The sequence below is a fragment of the Mustelus asterias genome, chromosome 4, assembly GCF_964213995.1.
Source record: "Mustelus asterias chromosome 4, sMusAst1.hap1.1, whole genome shotgun sequence".
Classification (NCBI taxonomy): Eukaryota; Metazoa; Chordata; class Chondrichthyes; order Carcharhiniformes; family Triakidae; genus Mustelus; species Mustelus asterias.
In genome coordinates, this window is record NC_135804.1 from 30,313,583 (window position 1) to 30,334,418 (window position 20,836).

General features: G+C 41.3%; 1 protein-coding gene across 1 annotated transcript; it reads right to left on the reverse strand.

Moving 5' to 3' along the window:
• Window positions 1–444: 444 nt before the first annotated feature.
• On the reverse strand, window positions 445–20,590 carry LOC144492585 (uncharacterized). The gene is made up of 4 exons (XM_078210750.1): window positions 20,107–20,590; window positions 6,733–6,871; window positions 5,083–5,222; window positions 445–3,480 (listed from the first exon to the last, which is right to left on the reverse strand). The coding sequence occupies exons 1-4, from the start codon at window positions 20,352–20,354 to the stop codon at window positions 2,667–2,669; spliced, it is 1,341 nt and encodes a 446-aa protein (XP_078066876.1). The 5' UTR covers window positions 20,355–20,590; the 3' UTR covers window positions 445–2,666.
• Window positions 20,591–20,836: the final 246 nt, after the last annotated feature.

A 20,836-nucleotide genomic window follows, 5' to 3' on the forward strand; every position in this document is an offset into this window, starting at 1 on the left:
AGGATCAAACAGGCCAAATCCCTTTTTTTCTGAAAAAAAGGCCAAAAGTGGTCTTTAAAATTAGGAAGGAATTTGGTAGAGTAGATAGACATTGGGAGTATGTTTTCACATAAGGACAAGACCAGAACTAAGGAGCATAAATATAAGATAGTCATGGAAAAAATCAGTGGAGAATTCAGGATGAACTGCTTTACACAGAATTTAGATATATTAAAAGGGGAAGTTACACAAGTGCTTGAGATACAAAGAAATATGATATGTGTTGCAGAAGGTTCATATGGAGCATAAATGCCAGCATGGATCTAATAGGCTGAATGGCCTGTTTCTATGCTTTAAATACTTTATAATGTTATACATGGCAAACAGACAGCATATGTACATTGCTTGCAGCTATGTTTGATAAGATCACGGTAATAAATAACAGCTCATAATAGTAATAGCAAGAAAATATCTTAAAATTGGGTTGTTTTATTTTTATTTACAGTGAAATTTACATTTACAAGATCTTAATTTAAAATTTAGAATAAAAAAAGGTGGAAATACTCAGCAAGTCTGACAGCATCTGTGGACAGAGAAAGAGAACAAACATTTAAGGTTGATGACTTTTCATTAGAATGTTCTGCTGAGTATTTCAAGTATTTTTTTTTGTTTTTATTTCAGATTTCCAGCATCTGTAGTGCTTTGCTGTAATATTCAGAATTGTGTTTTTGGTAATAATGTAACTAAAAACAAACTGACATTTTCTATTATCCTAAATTTTGATTAGTTAAATGTTTATTGCTCAGAAGAGTCTTTGCATCTCTGTTCCAATGAAAGTTGATCAGAATTACATCAGCTTTTGTTTCTCAGGGTGCCTGCTCTTGCTCAGTATAATTCCATGAATACCAACAGCAATTCATAGAAATCATAGAAACCCTACAGTACAGAAAGAGGCCATTCGGCCCATCGAGTCTGCACCGACCACAATCCCACCCAGGCCCTACCCCCATATCCCTACATATTTTACCCACTAATCCTTCTAATCTACGCATCCCAGGACACTAAGGGGCAATTTTAGCATGGCCAATCAATCTGACCCGCACATCTTTGGACTGTGGGAGGAAACCAGAGCACCCGGAGGAAACCCATGCAGACACGAGGAGAATGTGCAAACTCCACACAGACAGTGACCCAAGCCGGGAATCGAACCCAGGTCCCTGGAGCTGTGAAGCAGCAGTGCTAACCACTGTGCTACCGTGCCAACCACTGTGCCGCCCTTTCTAAGTGGGAATGCTTGAAGTATAAGCCTGGACAGCACTTGTATTGTGTTGTAATGTAGCTGGGTTGTCTATGAATTGAAAAGAAGAATCCCAGTTTTGAATAGAGCCAAGACAGTTCCCCCTGTGAAAACGTCCTATAGGGAGTGCAGTTCTGTCACCTCACAAAATCTCAAGAGATGTGTTTGTGAAATGAAAAGTGAAATTCCCATAATGGCTAGGCCTCACATTTGCAGATACTTTTGCATAAATTCCTGCACACAGTCTTCATCGGTTTTCCAGTTGGACAAATATCCAACAAATCATTGATTATAATGACTTAACTGATTAAGATCACAAGAGCAAAATCCAATTAATTCATCATGTTCTGCAATATATAGAAAATATGGTGCATGCATTCCTAAAGAGTGCATGTTAGCAACCCAAGACAGATTTGGTAAGTTATAGCATCATGTTTATATTTTAGCTAATATAAGCATCAACAATAACAAATAGATTATTCAAATTTGTATAGTACTTAAAACCTTTACCAGATGTTGATGCCGAAATGCTGACCCATTTATTTTGTATGACGCAGGTTATATATAGTTCATGGGTCAAAGGGTATGGTTTATTCACCTTCAGCTGGGGCTTACACTTCCAACTGAATGCAAAATTACAATCTGTGCCTTAGCCTGTTGTATAATTATTTTGGTTTTGCTTATTTGCTCTCTATATGGTTGTCAATTTAACAAAGAATTGATTATTGCTGTCATCATACGATTAAAAGATTATGGCTTTCTTTCTTTTGCACGCTTGGCCTTTAAAGATGGCCAATTTGAAACTTTCTAGAGTTTTGTTATGTGGGCCCCTGGGAAACCTGAACAATTCAGATAACAGAACATTTGATTTTCTGCCCTTGGTCCAAGTTAAGCTGCTTCTGTATACAAGGTCAAAGGTTTGTCCCAAATTTTGGCAACAACAGCATGAAGCAAATGATATTTAGCAAAGGAAAAGCAAATTGGTGCCATGCCTTAGCTCCTGGGATTCAAAGACGTTTAGCAGCAGTAGTTCTCTGCATTGTTATGACAATTTTCATTTGTACACTTAGCACATTGAACACATTTCCCACCACCATAACTAGCCATTTACATCGCTCAAGTACAGTGGAGAGAGAAAGACTCGACCAGAAGGATTATACATGAGGAAGCATGCCTGACTCTCCATCCAAATTAATGGACACAAAATTGTACAGGCTTCCTTACAATGTGTGATCTTCCCTGCCCACATTTCCTCTATACGCTACACACAGCAGATCTGATAAGTCAAAGCACAAGGATGGGAAAATCTGCACCATAATTTCCCTAGAACTCATTTAGCTGGCTTACTCTGGTGGCTGGAAGATGCAAATTAAAGAAGTGACAGTCAGTTTTATAATTGTTCAGGCTTCACTTTTATCCACGTATCTTGGCTTACTATTTTATAGTTAAACCTTTTATAATTACATAGATCCTGCTTTCTTATTTTCTTGTTTGCTTCATACAGATCTTTTATAACAGGTGGTATGGGATCAGTTTTGGATAAATGGGCTAACTCAACCATGTAACTCCACTGAAGGCTATCCAATTTATGAAAATGTCTGTGAGGAATTCCACTTTGCAAAGAGGACTGGTATTCCTGTTCTGTTAACACATCCATCTCAACTTTAGGTGGTAGTTTATGAGTACCATCTAAAGATGCCAAAACAAACAAGACCTGGCTGTGGAACAAAGGAAAAGGACAAACCGTCATGCATAAACCAATAAAAGCGAGAGTTGGAAAGGTTGTGTGAACAATATGTTTGTAAAGTGGGGTAACTCTGCGATCTTTGATCTTTAAGCCCACTTCTTTTCCGAGAAAAGGAAAAGAATAGTTATAACCAGTGCAGAACATGAAAACATCTGCAGGATACTCCATTCCATCATTACAAATCACTCCAGTCTCTGAAAATCTGTTCACACCTTTGACTTGCAGGAAATTTGGAGGCAGCTGTGAGGATATCGGCACATTATTGTGTATCAAGACAACTTGGTTTGCCACCGAACATAATTCCAATGCTATATCAGTTCCAGATGGACCAGCACCAAGCAGAACCAGATTCTTCCCAGTGAAAGGCTCAGCAAACCTGTACTCATGACTGTGCATTTTCTGTCCTTTGAAATGTTCAATTTCAGGCAAGTGAGGGATGAAAGGATCAGAATAGTGGCTGCAAATACAAATTAAAACATACTGAGAACTTGGTTATTGTAACATTTTATAAGACATCTAAATATAACAAAACATTTCAAAGATCTACAAAAGCTTGTTCACCAGGTGTTAGAACTTCCTGCTTGCTGTGTTCAATTGATTTAACAGTTGTACATTTGATTTACAAATGTCTCATTTATTACAGTTTTCTTATTAAAGGATCCATGGCACGGATTTCATGGTCAGCAGCAAAGAAACAACATTCACTATTCTTCATGCTTACAATTGTCCACAGAGTTTTTGTGGGCTTTTGATCAGCAATTTATGGCAATTAGAGATCCTTCACAGTACGACATCCTCTACAGTGAATCTGTGGCATGTGTGATAAAGCAGCAACAGCATCTTCACGGAGACATGCAGTGTCTCAACCATGAAGTATGAATGAGAATAGTTCATTTAATGTAAAATCATGAACAGAGAGCAAAATTAACAAAGGAAAGAAAGATGGGATTAAGACGGAAACTGATAAAATATTTTTAAAATATCTTCTACAATAAATTCTGAGGAAATGGCATTCCACACTTGCAAAATTAAATGTTCTGGGTCAAAATCGTTTGGCAATAATTAAGATTAACACACCATTCAAATATTCACTTACCCCTGAATGAACAAGCCCTAACTTTTACTGCCCTTATTTAGTGGTTAATCAATGGGCAAATACCACAACTTCATGTCTTTCATGTGTTTTACTGCTGAATCTATTGACAAGGTACAATGTAACAAAGCTTGGGGAGAAGCAAGCAAAATAAGACAGCATTGGTGATTTCTGTGTTTGTGATGTGGAGATGCCGGCGTTGGACTGGGGTGAACACAGTAAGAGTTTTAACAACACCAGGTTAAAGTCCAACAGGTTTATTTGGTAGCAAATACCATTAGCTTTCGGAGCGCTGCTCCTTCGTCAGATGGAGTGGAAATGTGCTCTCAAACAGGGCACAGAGACACAAAATCAAGTTACAGAATACTGATTAGAATGCGAATCCCTACAACCAACCAGATCTTAAAGATACAGACAATGTGGGTGGAGGGAGCATTAAGCCCAGGTTAAAGAGATGTGTATTGTCTCCAGACAGGATAGCCCGCAAGTCCAGGAGGCAAGCTGTGGGGGTTACTGCAGCATACGAATGAACTCCAGAAGTTGCTATCTACATTATTTGATAATGACGTCAAGTACTAATAACCTCACCGTTACTCCTACCATAAAATCTGGAAAACTATAGATGGGAAGGCACACTGTACACCTGTTTTATGAATAAATGATTAAATGTATTCAGAGGTAGTAAAGTTAATCCCATTTACAGCAGAGTCTGTATGCAGCCCCATTCAGCTTCTTTCAGCCGTGATAAATGTTTTCAATTAGATTGATAGACACTACAATGCTTCACATCAGATAGCATTTAGACCTCGACCCATCCTCTGAGCCAAAGGTGGTTGTGAGAAAATGGGTTGTCAAAATTAGGTGAAAAATCGATGTGGAGAAACAAATGACTGTTAAATTTATTTAGATACCTTGGAGATAAAAATAAGCATTTCTCATTGTTAAAATTTAACACTGCAGACTCACCCATTACAAACAATAACAGAATCAAATCTCTCTGTACTACGGCAATGACTGTTCAGATTCAGGCATGTTACTTCCCATGTGTTCTGAGTATCTCCAGTGGTTCCAAAAACAGGATTCAATGCTTCAACATATGTATGAAACTGTGAAAAGATTTGCCAAGTATTCACACGTTTTTCAGAGATTCAAATACATTATATCTTTTGCAAAACACTACACCCCCACCCTCTCTAGTTACTCCTTCCAATCTTACTTACTGTAACCATGCAATGTGCTAAAGATTTGGATAGGCAGGTGGCAGGAGTGGATGGCAATCGGAAGGTTATAACATGGGGTGTAAAAGGGAGAAATTCAATGGAGAGTAAAGGGCTATTTCAATAATCCTGGCAAAGTATGGCCACCAGCATTGCTGCATAAGCCCACAATCTGTACCAATGGTACAATGAACTTCCCTCTCATTTGATTCTGCAAGGTCAGTTCATGAATGTTATTTGAACATGTTTCCTGCGCAACATGATCCTTGGGAAAGGAACATGGTCAATGGTAACCTCCTACCAACATCCTGGCCATTGACCAGAAAATTAATTGGACTAGCCACATAAATATTGTGGCTACAAGGGGTCAGAGGTTAAAATTCCTGATGTGAATAACTCACTTCCCAGCTCCCAAAACCCATCTACAATCAACAAGGTACAAGTCAGGAGTGTGATGGAATACTTGCCTTTTGTCTGAAAGAGTGCAGCTCAACAATATTCAAGAAGCTCAATCCCTTCAAGGACAAAGCAGCCCACTTGACTGGCAGCCCATCCACAAACCCTCATTGAATTTCCAAATCCCATCTTGCCCGACTTTCCTCCCTCAGGCCAAGTGAGACAGGAGCAGCGGAGCACACCCCAGCCGCATCAGTGTTAAGTACAGAGAGGAAAGACACGCTCCCTTTTTATGGCGCTAGCTGCTATAAAGCAAGTAGTTAAAGGGAGAAGGTAAATTTGAAAGGTAAGTGGGGGTTCAGACATCGTATGGGAGGACTGAGTCAAATCCAGCAGGGTCGGAATTGGAGGGTGTGGAGCAGGAACAGGGGCCCAAGTCAGAAGTGGGGAGACCCTGGGGGCGCAGTCAGAATTGGGGGGGGGGGGGGTGCTGAGACCCAGTGGGAGGGAGTCAAAACTGGGGTAAAAGGGGTGATGAGACTAGGGGTGGGTGTGGGTCGGTCTGGCGGAGGATGCCAGAGTTGGACCTGGAGGAGGTGTCAGACGTGGAGAGAGGGTCAGACCGGGAAGGTGATGTGGGGGGGGGGAACAGTTGGGCTGCGAGCAAGTCACATCAGGAGGGGTGGTTGAACCAGGAGAGAGGGAGGGGAGTGTCACACTGGGAGGAATGGAGGGAGGTGGCCGGGCTGGAAAGGGGCCAGACTGGGAGGAGAGTGGGCGATTGGAGTCAGACCTGGACCGCGAGTTGTGGTTGTGTGGGGTGACCCATACAGGATTCAACCTGGGTGTTAAAAATAGTTACTTTGAAGCTCAAAGTGCTTTTTTCCTGTTCTAACTCTTTCAGAGTAGCTATCAGGGTAAAACTTGGTTCCTGTTCCCATCTCTATCGGATGACAAGTTTTGAACTTTACAAAAGCAACAGTGCAAAATTTAGTACTGATACCTTTATGTGGGGTTGAATTTCAAAATGATCAGTGTATTGTTCCAGGTATGATTTCACATCACTGTGATGAATGAAAGAAGGCAATTGTGGGTCAAATGGAAAATCCGGGAAGGGCATGACCTCTTTTGGAAGGTTAGTCCTAAAGAAAAGATGAGAGACAAAAACAAAATCATACTGTAGAAATTTAACACTGTCACTCAACAAATGAAAGTTGTTTTTTTACATAATAAGCAGTTATTATAGATGGCAAGTTCAGACTTTGTGCTGCCAGTGGGTGATCTTGCCTATGAGGGACAAGCATCGATAATTCTGTGCATGATTTTCAACCATTTAAATGAATGGCCAGAGAAGGCACAAACAGTGCTGATCTGAGATGTTGGCACATATTTCTAGTGCTGGTATTCCTCTGCAGGAGCGTGAAGTTGAAAATTACCCCTCCTTGTTCATATTCAACCTTAGAATCCTTTCGAATAAAGTTTAATTTAATTACCATTGTCGGATTACAAACTGAATCCTGGTAGTAGACAAGTGTTGGTTATGAGTTCAAATAAAAGTTTGAGGTAATTGGCAAAAGAACCAGTGGCACTGTAAGATAAAAGCAAGTCATCATGATCCAGGATGCACTGCACTGGTAACAGATTCAATAACAATCAAAAAAATGAACATGACAAATACTTGAACTGGAAAGAAATTGTAATGCTTTGGAGAAAGTATGAGAGTGAAAATACCTCAATAGCTCTTTTAAAAGAGCCAGTGCAGGTATAATGGGTCAAATGGCCTCCTTTTGTACCTCATCTTTCTAAACTTACACAATTACTCTAGTACTATCTGAAAAGACAAGTTAACATTTAATGTGGTCATCACAGAAAAGTTAATTTTAATTCTCCTTTCAGATATTAATAGATAGACTCTCATTCTTGTTTTTCAGTCGTGACTTTTGCAGAATTTCCAGAACTTTCCTTTCTGTCTTGTATTTTTATCTGGATAACAGCCTGTGCCTGTAGATTCCATCACTATTGTATTGTTTTTTGAAGGACCGTAGTAAAACAGATACTAGCATTATTCATGACTTTGAATTTTATTTACAATGTTTGCTGTTATTTTGTGAATCCCAAGTGTTGAGTTGTTTGTGGCCAAAGACAGTTATGGGGCAGAAAATGCTCAAAAGCTGAATTTGTTACTTTTCCACAACCAACATTTTTCCCATTTCAGGTTCTGGCACCTATATACCTACCAGGTAAGGCAGCAAAGATACAGGTTAAAGACTATCCAAAAATGCTAAGATCAATTGGAGATTGACAAGTTAGTCAGCAATAAAATAAATTGTATTTCTATAGTGTTCTTCATGCCATTAAATGAAGGAAATTGAATACACGTTCAATTGCAGTTATTGTTTTGTACATAAGCACATTTTTTTCACAATTTTGAAAAAGCAATGAGATAGATGATCAATCTGTTCAGTATTATTGGTAGAGGAATGAGCATTGGTCTGAACATCAAACAACTCATTTCACTTTTCAAGTACCACTAGGTGTTGATACAAAAGCAAAATACTGCAGATGTTGGAAATCTGAAATAAAATCAAGAAACTGCTGGAAATACTCAGCAGGTCAGGCAGCATCTGTGGAGATAAACACAGTTAACATTTCAGGTTGACAACCCTTCATTAGAACAGAGGAAAGATAGATATGTAAAAGTTTTTAAGCCAGTAGAAGGAAGCAAGAGGGCAGGAAGAACAAAAGGGAATGTTTGTGATAGGGTGGAAGGCGGGAGAGATTAATGAAAAGATTTCATGATGCACAAGCCAAAGGGATTGATTACAGGTATAGTAAAGGAACAAAGGTTGTGTCCAGATGAGGTGTGAATGGCTATACAGCAGCCATCTAAATGCAACATGAGCGATAAAAGAAAAAGCAAAACAAAACACACACACACAGAACAAGATGGAGACAGAGGTTATGATCTGCAATGGTTAAACTCAATATCAAGCCCAGAAGGTTGTAGAGTGCCAAGATGAAAGATGAGGTGCTGTTCCTCAAGCTTGCATGGTGCTTCATTCAGAAAGATCAGAGTTGGAGCAAGTGGAGAATTAAAATGACAAGCGACATCAAGATCGGAATCATACTTTCAGAGTGAATGGAAGTGTCCTGCAAAGCAGCTACCCAGTCTGTGTTTGGTCTCCCCATTGTAGAAGAGACCACATTGAGAACAGCAAATATAATATACTAGATTGTAAAATGTACAAATAAATTACTGTTTCACCTGGAAGGGGTGTTTGGGACCTTCAATGGTGAGAAAGAAGGAGGTGAAATGACAGGTGTTTCAACTCCTATGCTTGCATGGAAAGATGCTGTGGGAAGGGTTAGGGGTGACTGAGGAGTGGACCTGGGTGCCATGGAGGGAGCGGTCCCTTCCGAATGCAAAAAGGGGAGGGCAGAAAGAGGTGTGCTTGGTGGTGGCGGCAGTACTCTGGTGCTGGGAAAATGGCAGAGGATGACCTATTACACATTGAGGCTGATGGGGTGGAAGATAAGGACAAGGAGACCCCTATCATGGTTCCAGGAGGGGAAGAGGTGAAAGGGGAAGTTCATGAAATGGATTGGATATGGTGAAGCATCCTGTCAAACACACTGAGTGGGTGTGTTGAAGATAAAGGAAGGCAGAGCATAAGCTTTTCTTTGATTTGCTGGCTTGTTTCTTTATCCCTTCACATTGCTGCTACATAGCCACTCCCACCTCATCTGGACCCAATTTTTGTCCCTTTATTATACCAATACTATTCCCTTTGGCTTTTTCATTTTGAAATCTTTGTTAATCCCTCCTGCCCTCCACACTTTCCTTTTATTCTTCGTGTCTCCTCTGCCTTATACTGGCTTAAAACCCTTATATTTCTATTGTCTTTCTGTTCTGCTGAAAGGTCATCAGCCTGAAATATTCTGTTCCTCTCCACAAATGCTGCCTGACCGGCTGAGTATTTCCAGCATTTTTCATTTTTATTATCACAACATCTTGCATGCCCAATTTAACAGGTGGTGGCATCACTCTGTGGAGCTGGGAAAATGGCAGAGGATGACCTATTAGAAATGGAGGCTGGTGGGGTGGACCCTCGATTTAATCATAGAAATCATAGAAACCCTACAGTGCAGAAGGAGGCCATTCGGCCCATCGAGTCTGCACCGACCACAATCCCACCCAGGCCCTACCCCCATATCCCTACATATTTTACCCACTAATCCCTCTAACCTACGCATCTCAGGACACTAAGGGGCAATTTTAGCATGGCCAATCAACCTAACCCACACATCTTTGGACTAATGTCATATGAGAAACTGTACCTTCAACAATACAACACTACCTCAGTGGTGCTACCTGAATCTAGCTCTCTCCTCTTTCTCTTTTTCTTCCTAACTCTATATTCCTGCCCATTTCCCCTTGTAGATTTGTGTCTCACCTTTTCATAGCTTCTTCACCACAAGGCTCTGTTTGCTAACCAATATCTTGTAGATCTACCAGGATCCCTACCATTACCAACCAGGCTCCTCAAGTCTTGTTTCAATCAGAATCTGGTTCCAACCAGTCTTTGCTGTTTTTCTATTCAAGATTATATCCCCATTTATGCTCTTTTGAGTTATTAAATACCCATAATTTATTTAAAAATACAATTGCCGTTAAACCTTAAAAATGTAATTAATAAGACATTGACCACCTGCAATTCCCCTCCAAGCCACGCACACTATCCTGATTTGGAACTATTTCACTGTTACTTCATTTTTGCTGAGTCTAAATCCCTTCCTAACTGCACGGTGGGTGTACCTACAACAGATGGACTGCAACAGTTTGTGATGAACCCAAAGGAAAGGAGGAAACATTTACCTTTTAAATTGGCAGGAAGAATTTAGAGTATGTTACACATGCATCAGCCGTGGAATGACAACACTGCAGATCGTTTTTTTTTTGTTTTCAAGTTCTGCTTATGCACCGGCCGAAGAATGGCGACACATGTGCAGTTTATGGATTTTTACATCTTTAGGCCAGAATTTTTTTATTTATTTCTTCAGATTGAAATCCAGCCCTGCACCTTTGCAGAAGGCAAACAACAAGAAAAAAGTGAAACAGTGCGAAAAGAAAGTCAGGTAACTTGGAACAGGCGCACCATTCCAGAGAAGGTGTCTGTAGTAAATCAGGAAGCCAACTGGAAAGGAACAATGTTTTATTCTTAAATCAAAAGTTAAAGCACAACCTTGTGGTGCGTATACATGAATCCCGTTCGGGACCATAGAACACCAGACCCACTCAGGGTTTGCCTTATCAAGGGCTCAGAAGACGAGTTCCTCCTGGGTAGACAATTGCCTATTACCACAGGAACTCGTATTCCATGAGTCCCACAGAGAGAGATCAATTAAGGATTCCCCATGTAGGTCCTGCGGGTTTGTACATGGAGGGTGTCTTCTGGTTTAAAAACTCTTATCAGGCTTATGTCCATCATGGTCCCTTTTTTGGGCTTCTTGTTTTTTCTTGATTTTCTCACTCAGTTTTGGGAAAGTGAGGCTCAGCTTGGTCCGAAGGCATCTGCCTATCAGGCATTCTGATGGAGCTAGCACCCGTTGTCATGTGTGGTGTTGTCCTGTAGTTAAAAAGGAACCATGCCAACTTTGTATCTAAGGAGGCCTTAGTTTGTCATGCCGTTTTTAACCACCTGGATTGCTCGCTCAGCCAGGCCATTTGAGGATGGGTGATAGGGTGCCATGCGGACATGCCTTACTCCATTTATGGTCACAAAAGTTTTGAACTCTGCACTGGTAAATGGGGTCCCATTGTGCGTTACGAGGACTTCCGGTATCCCTTGTGTATTTGGACTGCCTGAGCCTATGATGTTAAGTTGTAGAGGCCATCCAGTGTACATCAATCCACTTGGAGTGGACATCAATCAACATTAGGAACACGAAGTCCATAAATGGCTCTGCGATGGCTGCATGCATTCGTACCCAGGGTCTCCCTGGCCATTCCCATGGATGTGTTGAGGCTACTGGTGGGACCTTCCGGCTGTATAGTAAGTTTTTGCATGTTTTAACCAGCCTCTGTGTCTCCATCTATACAAGACTACCAAATGTAGCTTCTAGCTAGCATTTTCACTTTGCAGATCCCTGGATAGCCGTTATGTAACACATGGAGAATTGGTCACTGGGCTGGATGTGGGATTACCACCCTGGCTTCCCATAGAATGATAGAATCCTCAAATGCTCAGCTCAGCGTATTTTGCCATATATGGTTTTAAGTCCTGTGTAGGATACTCCTGTAGTCCTCCATTTAATATGATGTGACGTAATTTTGCCAAGGTGAAATCTTTCCGGGTCCAAGCTTGAATTTGTTGGCTGATATTGGTAAAGTGTCCATAAAATTTAGTTTCAAGATGACTTTGTCCATCTTTGGTGATGAGGGTAGGCAGCTCAGAATATCTGTGTTGGCAATCTGTGTCCCTGGACAATTTCCAAGGTGTACTAGTAAGCGCTTAACAATAGTGCTAAAGGCTGTATTTGTCCCGCTGCTAAGGGGGGAATTGTTTTATGTTCTGAAAAAAGGCCCAGCAGAGGTTTATGCTCTGTTACTCTGGTAAAATGCTGATCATAAATATATTGGTGAAATTTATTTACTGCAAATACCATTACCAAACCCTCTTTCTCAATTTACGCATACCTCTTCTCTGCATCTGCTAAGGTCCGTGATGTGTATGCAATTGGGCGCTACATCCCAGTGACCCAACGGTGTGACAGCACATTCCCATTCCAAAGGGAGAGGCGTTACATGTTATGACAAGTGGTCTTCGTGGGTCGTAGTGGATTAATACATTTGTTGATAATAGTTGGTGTTTGACTCTCAGAAAAGCATCCTCCTGTGGCTTTGCCACAACCTCTGCTGATTTTTTTCTTGATGTGGAGATGCCGGTGTTGGACTGGGGTAAACACAGTAAGAGTTTTAACAACACCAGGTTAAAGTCCAACAGGTTTATTTGGTAGCAAATACCATTAGCTTTCGGAGCGCTGCTCCTTCGTCAGATGGAGTGGATATCTGCTCTCAAACAGGGCACAAAATCAAGTTACAGAATACTGATTAGAATGCGAATCCCTACAACCAACCAGATCTTAAAGATACAGACAATGTGAGTGGAGGGAGCATTAAGCACAGATTAAAGAGATGTATATTTTCTCCAGACAGGACAGCCAGCTGTCCTGGGATGTGTATTGTCTGGAGACGTGTATTGTCTGGAGACAATACACATCTCTTTAACCTGTGCTTAATGCTCCCTCCACTCACATTGTCTGTGTCTTTAAGATCTGGTTGGTTGTAGGGATTCGCATTCTAATCAGTATTCTGTAACTTGATTTTGTGTCTCTGTGCCCTGTTTGAGAGCAGATTTCCACTCCATCTGACGAAGAAGCAGCGCTCCGAAAGCTAATGGTATTTGCTACCAAATAAACCTGTTGGACTTTAACCTGGTGTTGTTAAAACTCTTACTACGATTTTTTTCTTAGCAGCTTGTGGAGGTGTGCCAACAAAGTCACCAGGCTCGGAATGAATTTTCCATAGTAGTTAATGAGGCCCAGAAACGATTTGAACTCTGTCATGTTTCTTGAGGTTGGAGCCTTGTTTATGGCTTTAACCTTCTCCTCAACGGGGTGTAGTCCATCTTTATCCACCCTGTACCCGAGATACGTTATTTTGGGTACCTGAAAGAAGCACTTTTCCCTTTTTAGTCAGACCTCAGCTTCGGAAACACACCGCAAGACTTCCTCCAAGCTTTTGTGATGTTCCTTAACAGTGGCTCCTGTAATTCAAATGTCATCCAGGTAAACTGCCACTCTGGGTAGTCCTTGCAGTATGTTTTCCATTGCCCTTTGGAAAATGGCGCAAGCTGATGATACCCCAAAAGGAAAATGAGTGTACTCGTATAATCCTTTGTGTGTGTGTTTACAGTCATATATTTTCTGGATGACGCTTCCAATTCCAATTGGAGATAGGCATGGCTCATATCCAATTTTGTAAAGAAATGGCCCTCGGCCAATTTTACATATAGGTCCTCTATTCGTGGCATCGGGTACCTGTCTAATTGAGATGTTCTATTTACTGTCGATTTATAGTCACCAGAGAGGGATCGGGTTTCCTGGCTCTCAGACCGGAACTGCCGATGCAGCCCACTCAGAGAATTGCATGAGTCATATAATACCCAGTCCTTCGAACCATTTCAGCTCGGTCTCAACTTTCGCACGCAGAGCATAGGCGACCGGTCTTGCCCATTAAATATTTAGGTTGGGCCTTTGAGTCTATGTAGATCCTTGCATTGGCCCCCTTTTATCTTTCGATGCCTACTTGGAATACCTCAGGGTAGTTCCCTATTACTTTGTATAGGTTGCCAGTACCCATCTTGAAGATTTGCTGACAGTCCAGGTGAATTTTTTGTAGTCAGTCCTTTCCCAACGGACTGGGCCCTGGTCCTTGTACTACTATTAAGTGGAGGGGGAAGACTGTCTGTTGCCCATATGTGACTGGGGTTATAGAAACATAGAAAATAGAAGCAGGAGTAGGCCATTCGGCCCTTTGAGCTTGCTCCACCATTCATTTTGATCATGGCTGATCATCAAATTCAATATCCTGATCCTGCCTTTCCCCCATATCCCTTTAGCCCTAAGAGGTATATCAAATTTCTTCTTGAAATCACACAACAGTTTGGCCTTAACTACTTTCTGTGGTAGTGAATTCCACAAAATTACCACTCTCTGAGTGAAGCAATTTCTTCTCACCTCAGCCCTAAAGATTTACCCCTTATCCTTAAACTATGACCCCTAGTTCTGGACTCCCCCAGCATCGGAAGCATGCTTTCTGGATCTACCCTGTCTAATGCTGTTAGAATTTTATAAGTTTCTATGAGATCCCCTCTCACCCTTCTAAACTCATAGAATCACGACAGTGCAGAAGGGGAGGCCATTCGGCCCATCAAGCCTGCACCGACAACAATCCCACCCTGTCCCCATAATCCCATGTATTTACCCTGCTAATCCCCCTGACACGAAGGGGTAATTTAGCATGGCCAATCTACACAACCTGCATATCTTTGGACTGTGAGAGGAAACCAGAGCACCTAGAGGAAACTCATGCAGACATGGGCCGAACGTTATAGTGGTCCCGCTTATGCGTAATGATTCCCTGGTATACGTTGCCAATCTTGCCTTAGTTTCTCGCAGGCTACGTGATAAGATGCCCAATCGTAGTCGCCTGAAGACATGTTCCCCTATGATGGATATCGCTGCACCTGTGTCTACATCCATGTTTAATGAGTGGCTATTTATTTGGAGCTGGATCTGGATTGGGCCACTTTTTGTGTGGTGATGCAATTTAATTGCATCAGTTCCTCTTTCTCAGGTTGACTTTTCTGATAAGTGCTGTTTTGAGGTGGTTTCACCCTTCATTCTTGGCAATACACGCTCAGTTTGTTTTCAAATCTTCCTGCTACAGTCTTACCGGGTCTGTCAAGCAGTAACGTTACCCAAGACATTCCTTGTACCTCGTCGCCAGTATAACTCAGGAAGCCAACTGGAAAGGAACAATACCTTATTCTTAAATCAAAAATTAAACCACAACCCTATAGTGCATATACATGAGTCCCGTCCGGGACCTGTTTAGGAATCTGTCTTATCTAGGGTTCGGGTTGAGTTCCACCTGGGTAGGCAATCGCCTATTACCATGGGAGTTTGTGTTCCAGGAGTCCCACAAGGAGATCACTTAAGGATTCCCCATGTAAATCCTGAGGGTTATCAGTGTCCAAATAGCAGGACACAGGATGGGGACAGGGAGCAGGTCCCAAATCAAGAAGAAGCTCCAAAATCTGAGAGTGGGACAGAAAAAGGTCCCCAGAAGACAGTCTAGTTAAGGAACAAGGGCATGACTCTGAAACAGGTCCTTTTTAAGTGAAGTTAAAATTAAGGAACAGAGAAAAATGCTCTGAATTAAAGAGAGGAAGCTGTGGAGAGCAGACTTAGAGCAAAGTGGACTTGAGAGAAGCCTGAAGTTCCGAGAGGGCAGCAGAAGGTTGATGACTCCATGCTGCAGGCTGTTAAGAGTAAATAGTAATTCCCTTTGAAGCAGTGGTGTACTGTTTGGCACTGCCAAGCATCTGAATGTATGCACAGAAGGTGAAGCTTGAATGCACGTAGAGATCCGGGGAAAGCTACATTGTACATTGAGTGAAGTTAGAACGCTGGAGATATCCAAGGTATCAAAGTGAAAGCATTGTTTGGGAGAGAATTCCTAGATAAGTTCTTTGAGTGTGAAGATTGAAAGCCCTTGTGAGAAAAACAGTGTTTTGATGAGACTTGTTGGCTCACAGTGTAACAAGCACCTGGGGGTGGTGATAAGAAATTCTTTGAACCTGCTTTGGTGGCATCACTCGTCTGGAGATGTGATGTGTCTGACCACAGTTCGTTTATTAGCTTACATGTACTACATAGTTACCTTGAATATTAGAGGACAAGATAGATATTGATGTATCTTTATGACTTTGTATGTATCTGTAAAGGTATAGCTGGGGTGAAGGAGTGGTGTGATTTCACACATTTCGTGGTGTTTGTATTGAAATCTTTCCAACCTTTTTGTCTAATGTGTAGTGTAATGTGGTTCATTTTTCCTGTTTAATAACATTCTGTTACTTGCATTAGAAGTACAGGAGCAGACTCCTGTGAATGTGTTCAGCAAGTGCCCTCCATGGTTTCTAAAAACAAGTTAGGCTCTATCATAGAATCATAGAAACCCTACAGTGCAGAAGGAGGCCATTCGGCCCATCGAGTCTGCACCGACCACAATCCCACCCAGGCCCTACCCCCACATATTTACCCACTAATCTCTCTAACCTACGCATCCCAGGACTCTAAGGGGCAATTTTTAACCTGGCCAATCAACCTAACCCACACATATTTGGACTGTGGGAGGAAACTGGAGCACCCGGAGGAAACCCACACAGACACAAGGAGAATGTGCAAACTCCACACAGACAGTGACCCGAGCCAGGAATCGAACTCGGGACCCTGGAGCTGTGAAGCAGCAGTGCTAACCACTGTGCTACCGTGCCGCCCGGTTTCACTCCAGGAGGGGCTGGGGTTGTAACAGTTTCAAGAACGCTGTGTATTTTGCATTTATGGGACAGGCAGGCACCCGAGCTCCTTTAGTTTTTTTTCAACAATCCTTACACTTGGGTCATTCAACTACACTGGAATCAGTCACACAAAATGCAATATTTGAAGCCTGAAGTAAAAGTTACTGTATTCATGTCATACAGTTTATTTTTGGAACGAAAGCTGGTGTCCACTTGTGCACAGCTAGGATTCCACATCCACCAGAGGCTAATGCTGAGTCACAGTTTGTCTTTAGAGTGGAGCTCATATAACAGCAGGTTAAAAAGTGAACTACTCAGCAATGTCTACATGCAAGTCTGTCCTGATCCTTACTAGCATAAGTTTTTTTTTGTTTTAATGTAAAGTTCTAATCTTTCCAAAGCTGCTTTATCCAACACCTACCCCGCCCCCACTTGGCTTTCCAATAACTGTTCCTATTAATTTCACTAAGGGAATATCATTATTCCACCCACCACCATCCCTTTAAGTTTTGTTTAAAAATAAAATCTAGGACAGCCTGTTAGCTGTAACATTGCAGTTACAACTGGGATCAAATTCCAATCCAGGCATGACTGATATTCAAGTTTAGGCTTACATAGGTTATACTGCACATAAACAGGCCTTTTGCCTGAACAGTCCATGACAATTTTTATGCTCCATTTGACCACTGTGCCTCATCTAAATCTACCACCATTACCATCTATTCCCTTCTCGCTGATATGCTTGACTAGTTTCCCCTTAAATGCATCTATATAAATTGCTTCAACCACTAGTAGAGTTCCACATTCTCACCACCATTTGGGTAAACAAGTTTCTTCTGAATTCCATAATATATTTCTTATAAAAAGATGACTTTTCAGGTGTCAACACGTTATTTATGGAAGGAAAGAAAAGCTGAAACTAGAAAGACCTTTGTGCATGACTTGTATGACCTCTTTGGAACTGATCAGTTGCACTATGGTGATTGCAAACTTCACTATTTCACTCAATCATTTGAGGACGACAGTGTGATACTAAACAGGTGTGGGAAAATACCATTCACCAAGTACTGAATTAGTAAAACAAGACATTAAACTCACGCAGCAAATGCTGCAAAACCCTCTTTGCACTACCAGCGAGAATAGTATTCTGCAAACTATTGAATAACTTTGGAGTTCAATTTAGAAAACTGATTTACAAATGCAGTAAAAGTGGTCATCAAGTCACAAAGTTACCTGCTTAGGGATAGTCAATCTACCACCCTGAGAAATCTATAATTATAATGAACCAGAATTAGGCAGTTTTGTCCAGAGAGAATAACGTGTCCATTCTAATGGCATAAATTCTAAACAAATCTTTTTTTCAAACTGCAATGGACTGGAATATCCTCTTCCTCCTTTGGGTACCATGACCTGAAATGACATTGGGTTGGTCCATTATTATGCCTAGCGAAGTGCAGTTGTTTGCCATTGCCTTCTGTAATATGGCTGACCAGAAAACTCTCCCAATCTTTTGTCTTGCCTGTCTTGAGGTGTATTGGAAGGATTTACAGGTTGTTAATTAACTTATTTGGCCATATTATGAGTGCACCTTCAATGGCCATCAAGTCCTGAAGTGGGAACCCAGAGGTTCTGGCCAGAGGTAGGAACACTACCACTGCAGCACAAGACCTCCATGGATTGAAATGTACGGGGTGAAATATGAACACTAATATTAATCAAGAAGTGAGCCAAGCAGGCAGCAGCACAGAAAAAAAATTAGTACTTTTAAAAACACACTTACTATAATTTCTATTAATTACTAGATTGTAAAATTTAGATATGTTGAAATTCAAGTAGTTCAATCAAAATGATATTCAAGGTAAATGGCTTAATGTCAGTTCTTGACTGCTTATACTAAACAGATATTAGAATTCTTAAGTAGAAAGACAAAATACAGACTCTTATAAAATATGAAGAGGAATTCTCTTTGCAATTTCTGACTAACCAATTGAAGGCTACTGCTTAAATTTTCTCTGTTTAGCAAATACTGATTTCATGACACTTGGAGGGTCATTCCATTTGGTTAGATGCAAGTTCAGATTTATCAGGTTTTTATTCTCCCCAGTTTCCTCTCCTAACTTAGCGGAGGCACATTTCCATGGCTGCCAGCCTGCCTTTGATTACAAGGGGTGAACCAAGACAGTTTTGGCATACTAATCAACAGCAGGTTACAAACTGTACAACACCCAACATTCACATGTACATTTTCCTGCAATTATCAGTGGCAGGAATCCTGATTTCCCTCTACCCGTCGCCACCTTACTTTTTTTAAAATTTCAAGTACCTTTACCTCCATCCATTGAAATTGACTAATGCAGTACAGGCATGGAACTAAACCTCCTGTAGATTGGGAAAATAAAATTGGCAGAGGTGGCCATGTGGAAGAATTCATAGAGTGTATTCGGGACAGGTTTCCTAGAACAATACATTGTAAAGCCAACCAGAGATGAGCTTATTTTGGATTTGGTAAAGCGTAATGAGGCAGGTTTAAATAAACAGAGTATAAGATACCCTCAGAAGCAGTGATCATAACATGGTAAAATTTAGCATTTGGTTTAAAAGTGAGAAACTCTGGTCAGAAACAATTGTGCCTAGCCTTAAATAAGGGTAAATAATACACTTATACAGGAAGAGGGCAGAGTTGGCTGGGAAAGGAGTTTAGCAGGAAAGACAGTTGATCAGCAATATCCAACCAAACCCTAGAAATCCAAAACGCATGTATGTAACCCAGCTCAAATGATGCTTATTTATTTTTGCTCTTTTTTCTGTTTGAATTTTAGTTGTAACAGATTTTTCCAACATTGTAGTGTTATTGATAGATAAATTTCAAATCAATACACCAAGATTGGTTAATCTGGGTAATGTAGTGCAAACATGAATTTAAACAGTTGAAGTTCCCCTAAAGATCCCCATATCTATGCAGCCCAAACGGACAAAAACAGACTCTTGCTTTACTGCTCTGCTGATTTGACATGGCCACCAGATGGTGCAACCTACAATGTAGGGAAACAAAACAGTGCACTTACTGTCACCTGGATTATTCACTCAGGCGAAGACATAATCCATTGGGCATTAGGAGGGCAAGAGCACACCTTGATGCACCAACAGCAGGATTTAAGTTTGTGTTCATGAAATGTTATCTAATTGGTATATCAAATTACATTCCCGTTAGCTTGGCATGCGATGCACATTACCTTAAGTCCCTGTACATGCTGGAATGTATAGGCAAGCCATTGTCATCCTTCCCCACTCTGTCTGTGTAAACCCAGGTACCTCCGACGCAGTCAGACAGCTCATACACCACAGGGGATGCGAAGATGTGTGGCCTGGCCAGCAAGTGACGAGCAGCGCAGAGTCCGCTCGCCCCGGCTCCTATCACCGCCACCTTTAGCTTGTGGTAGCTCATTGTTAATGACTTTACAAAAACGTGAACTTTAGTCATTTCCTAGGTCCTTTACTCGATTGGCTTGGATTTGCCCAACTCGCTGCCTGTTGCTGGAGATCTTTTAATTCAGGCTGTGTGGCAGTCCCTCGACCCGTGTAAAATTCTGTCTCATTCTCGGAGAAATAAATGAGTAATTTGAGTCCCAAAACCGGGAACGTCTTCCCTTTAACTAACTGACACTGTGTCGGGTTTACCGTGTCTGCTATACCGCTCCACTCCGTTGATTGGTGAATATTCTTTGTGGACTGCTGTCAATCATCAACTATCGGGGGTGTTACCAGAGGAAAAAGGCAAATCATTTCCTTCACTTTTTACGAGCTCTCCTTCGATTTTTCTTAGAATATTTTTCGCAGATTTTACTGCAATATTTTTCATTTACTTCAACCCCAACACCTTCACCGCCCAGATGCAAAATAAGCCTGTGCACCATTAAATGTCCGCCTGGAATGTATGTTTCTTTAGTTTAACGGCGCTGATGT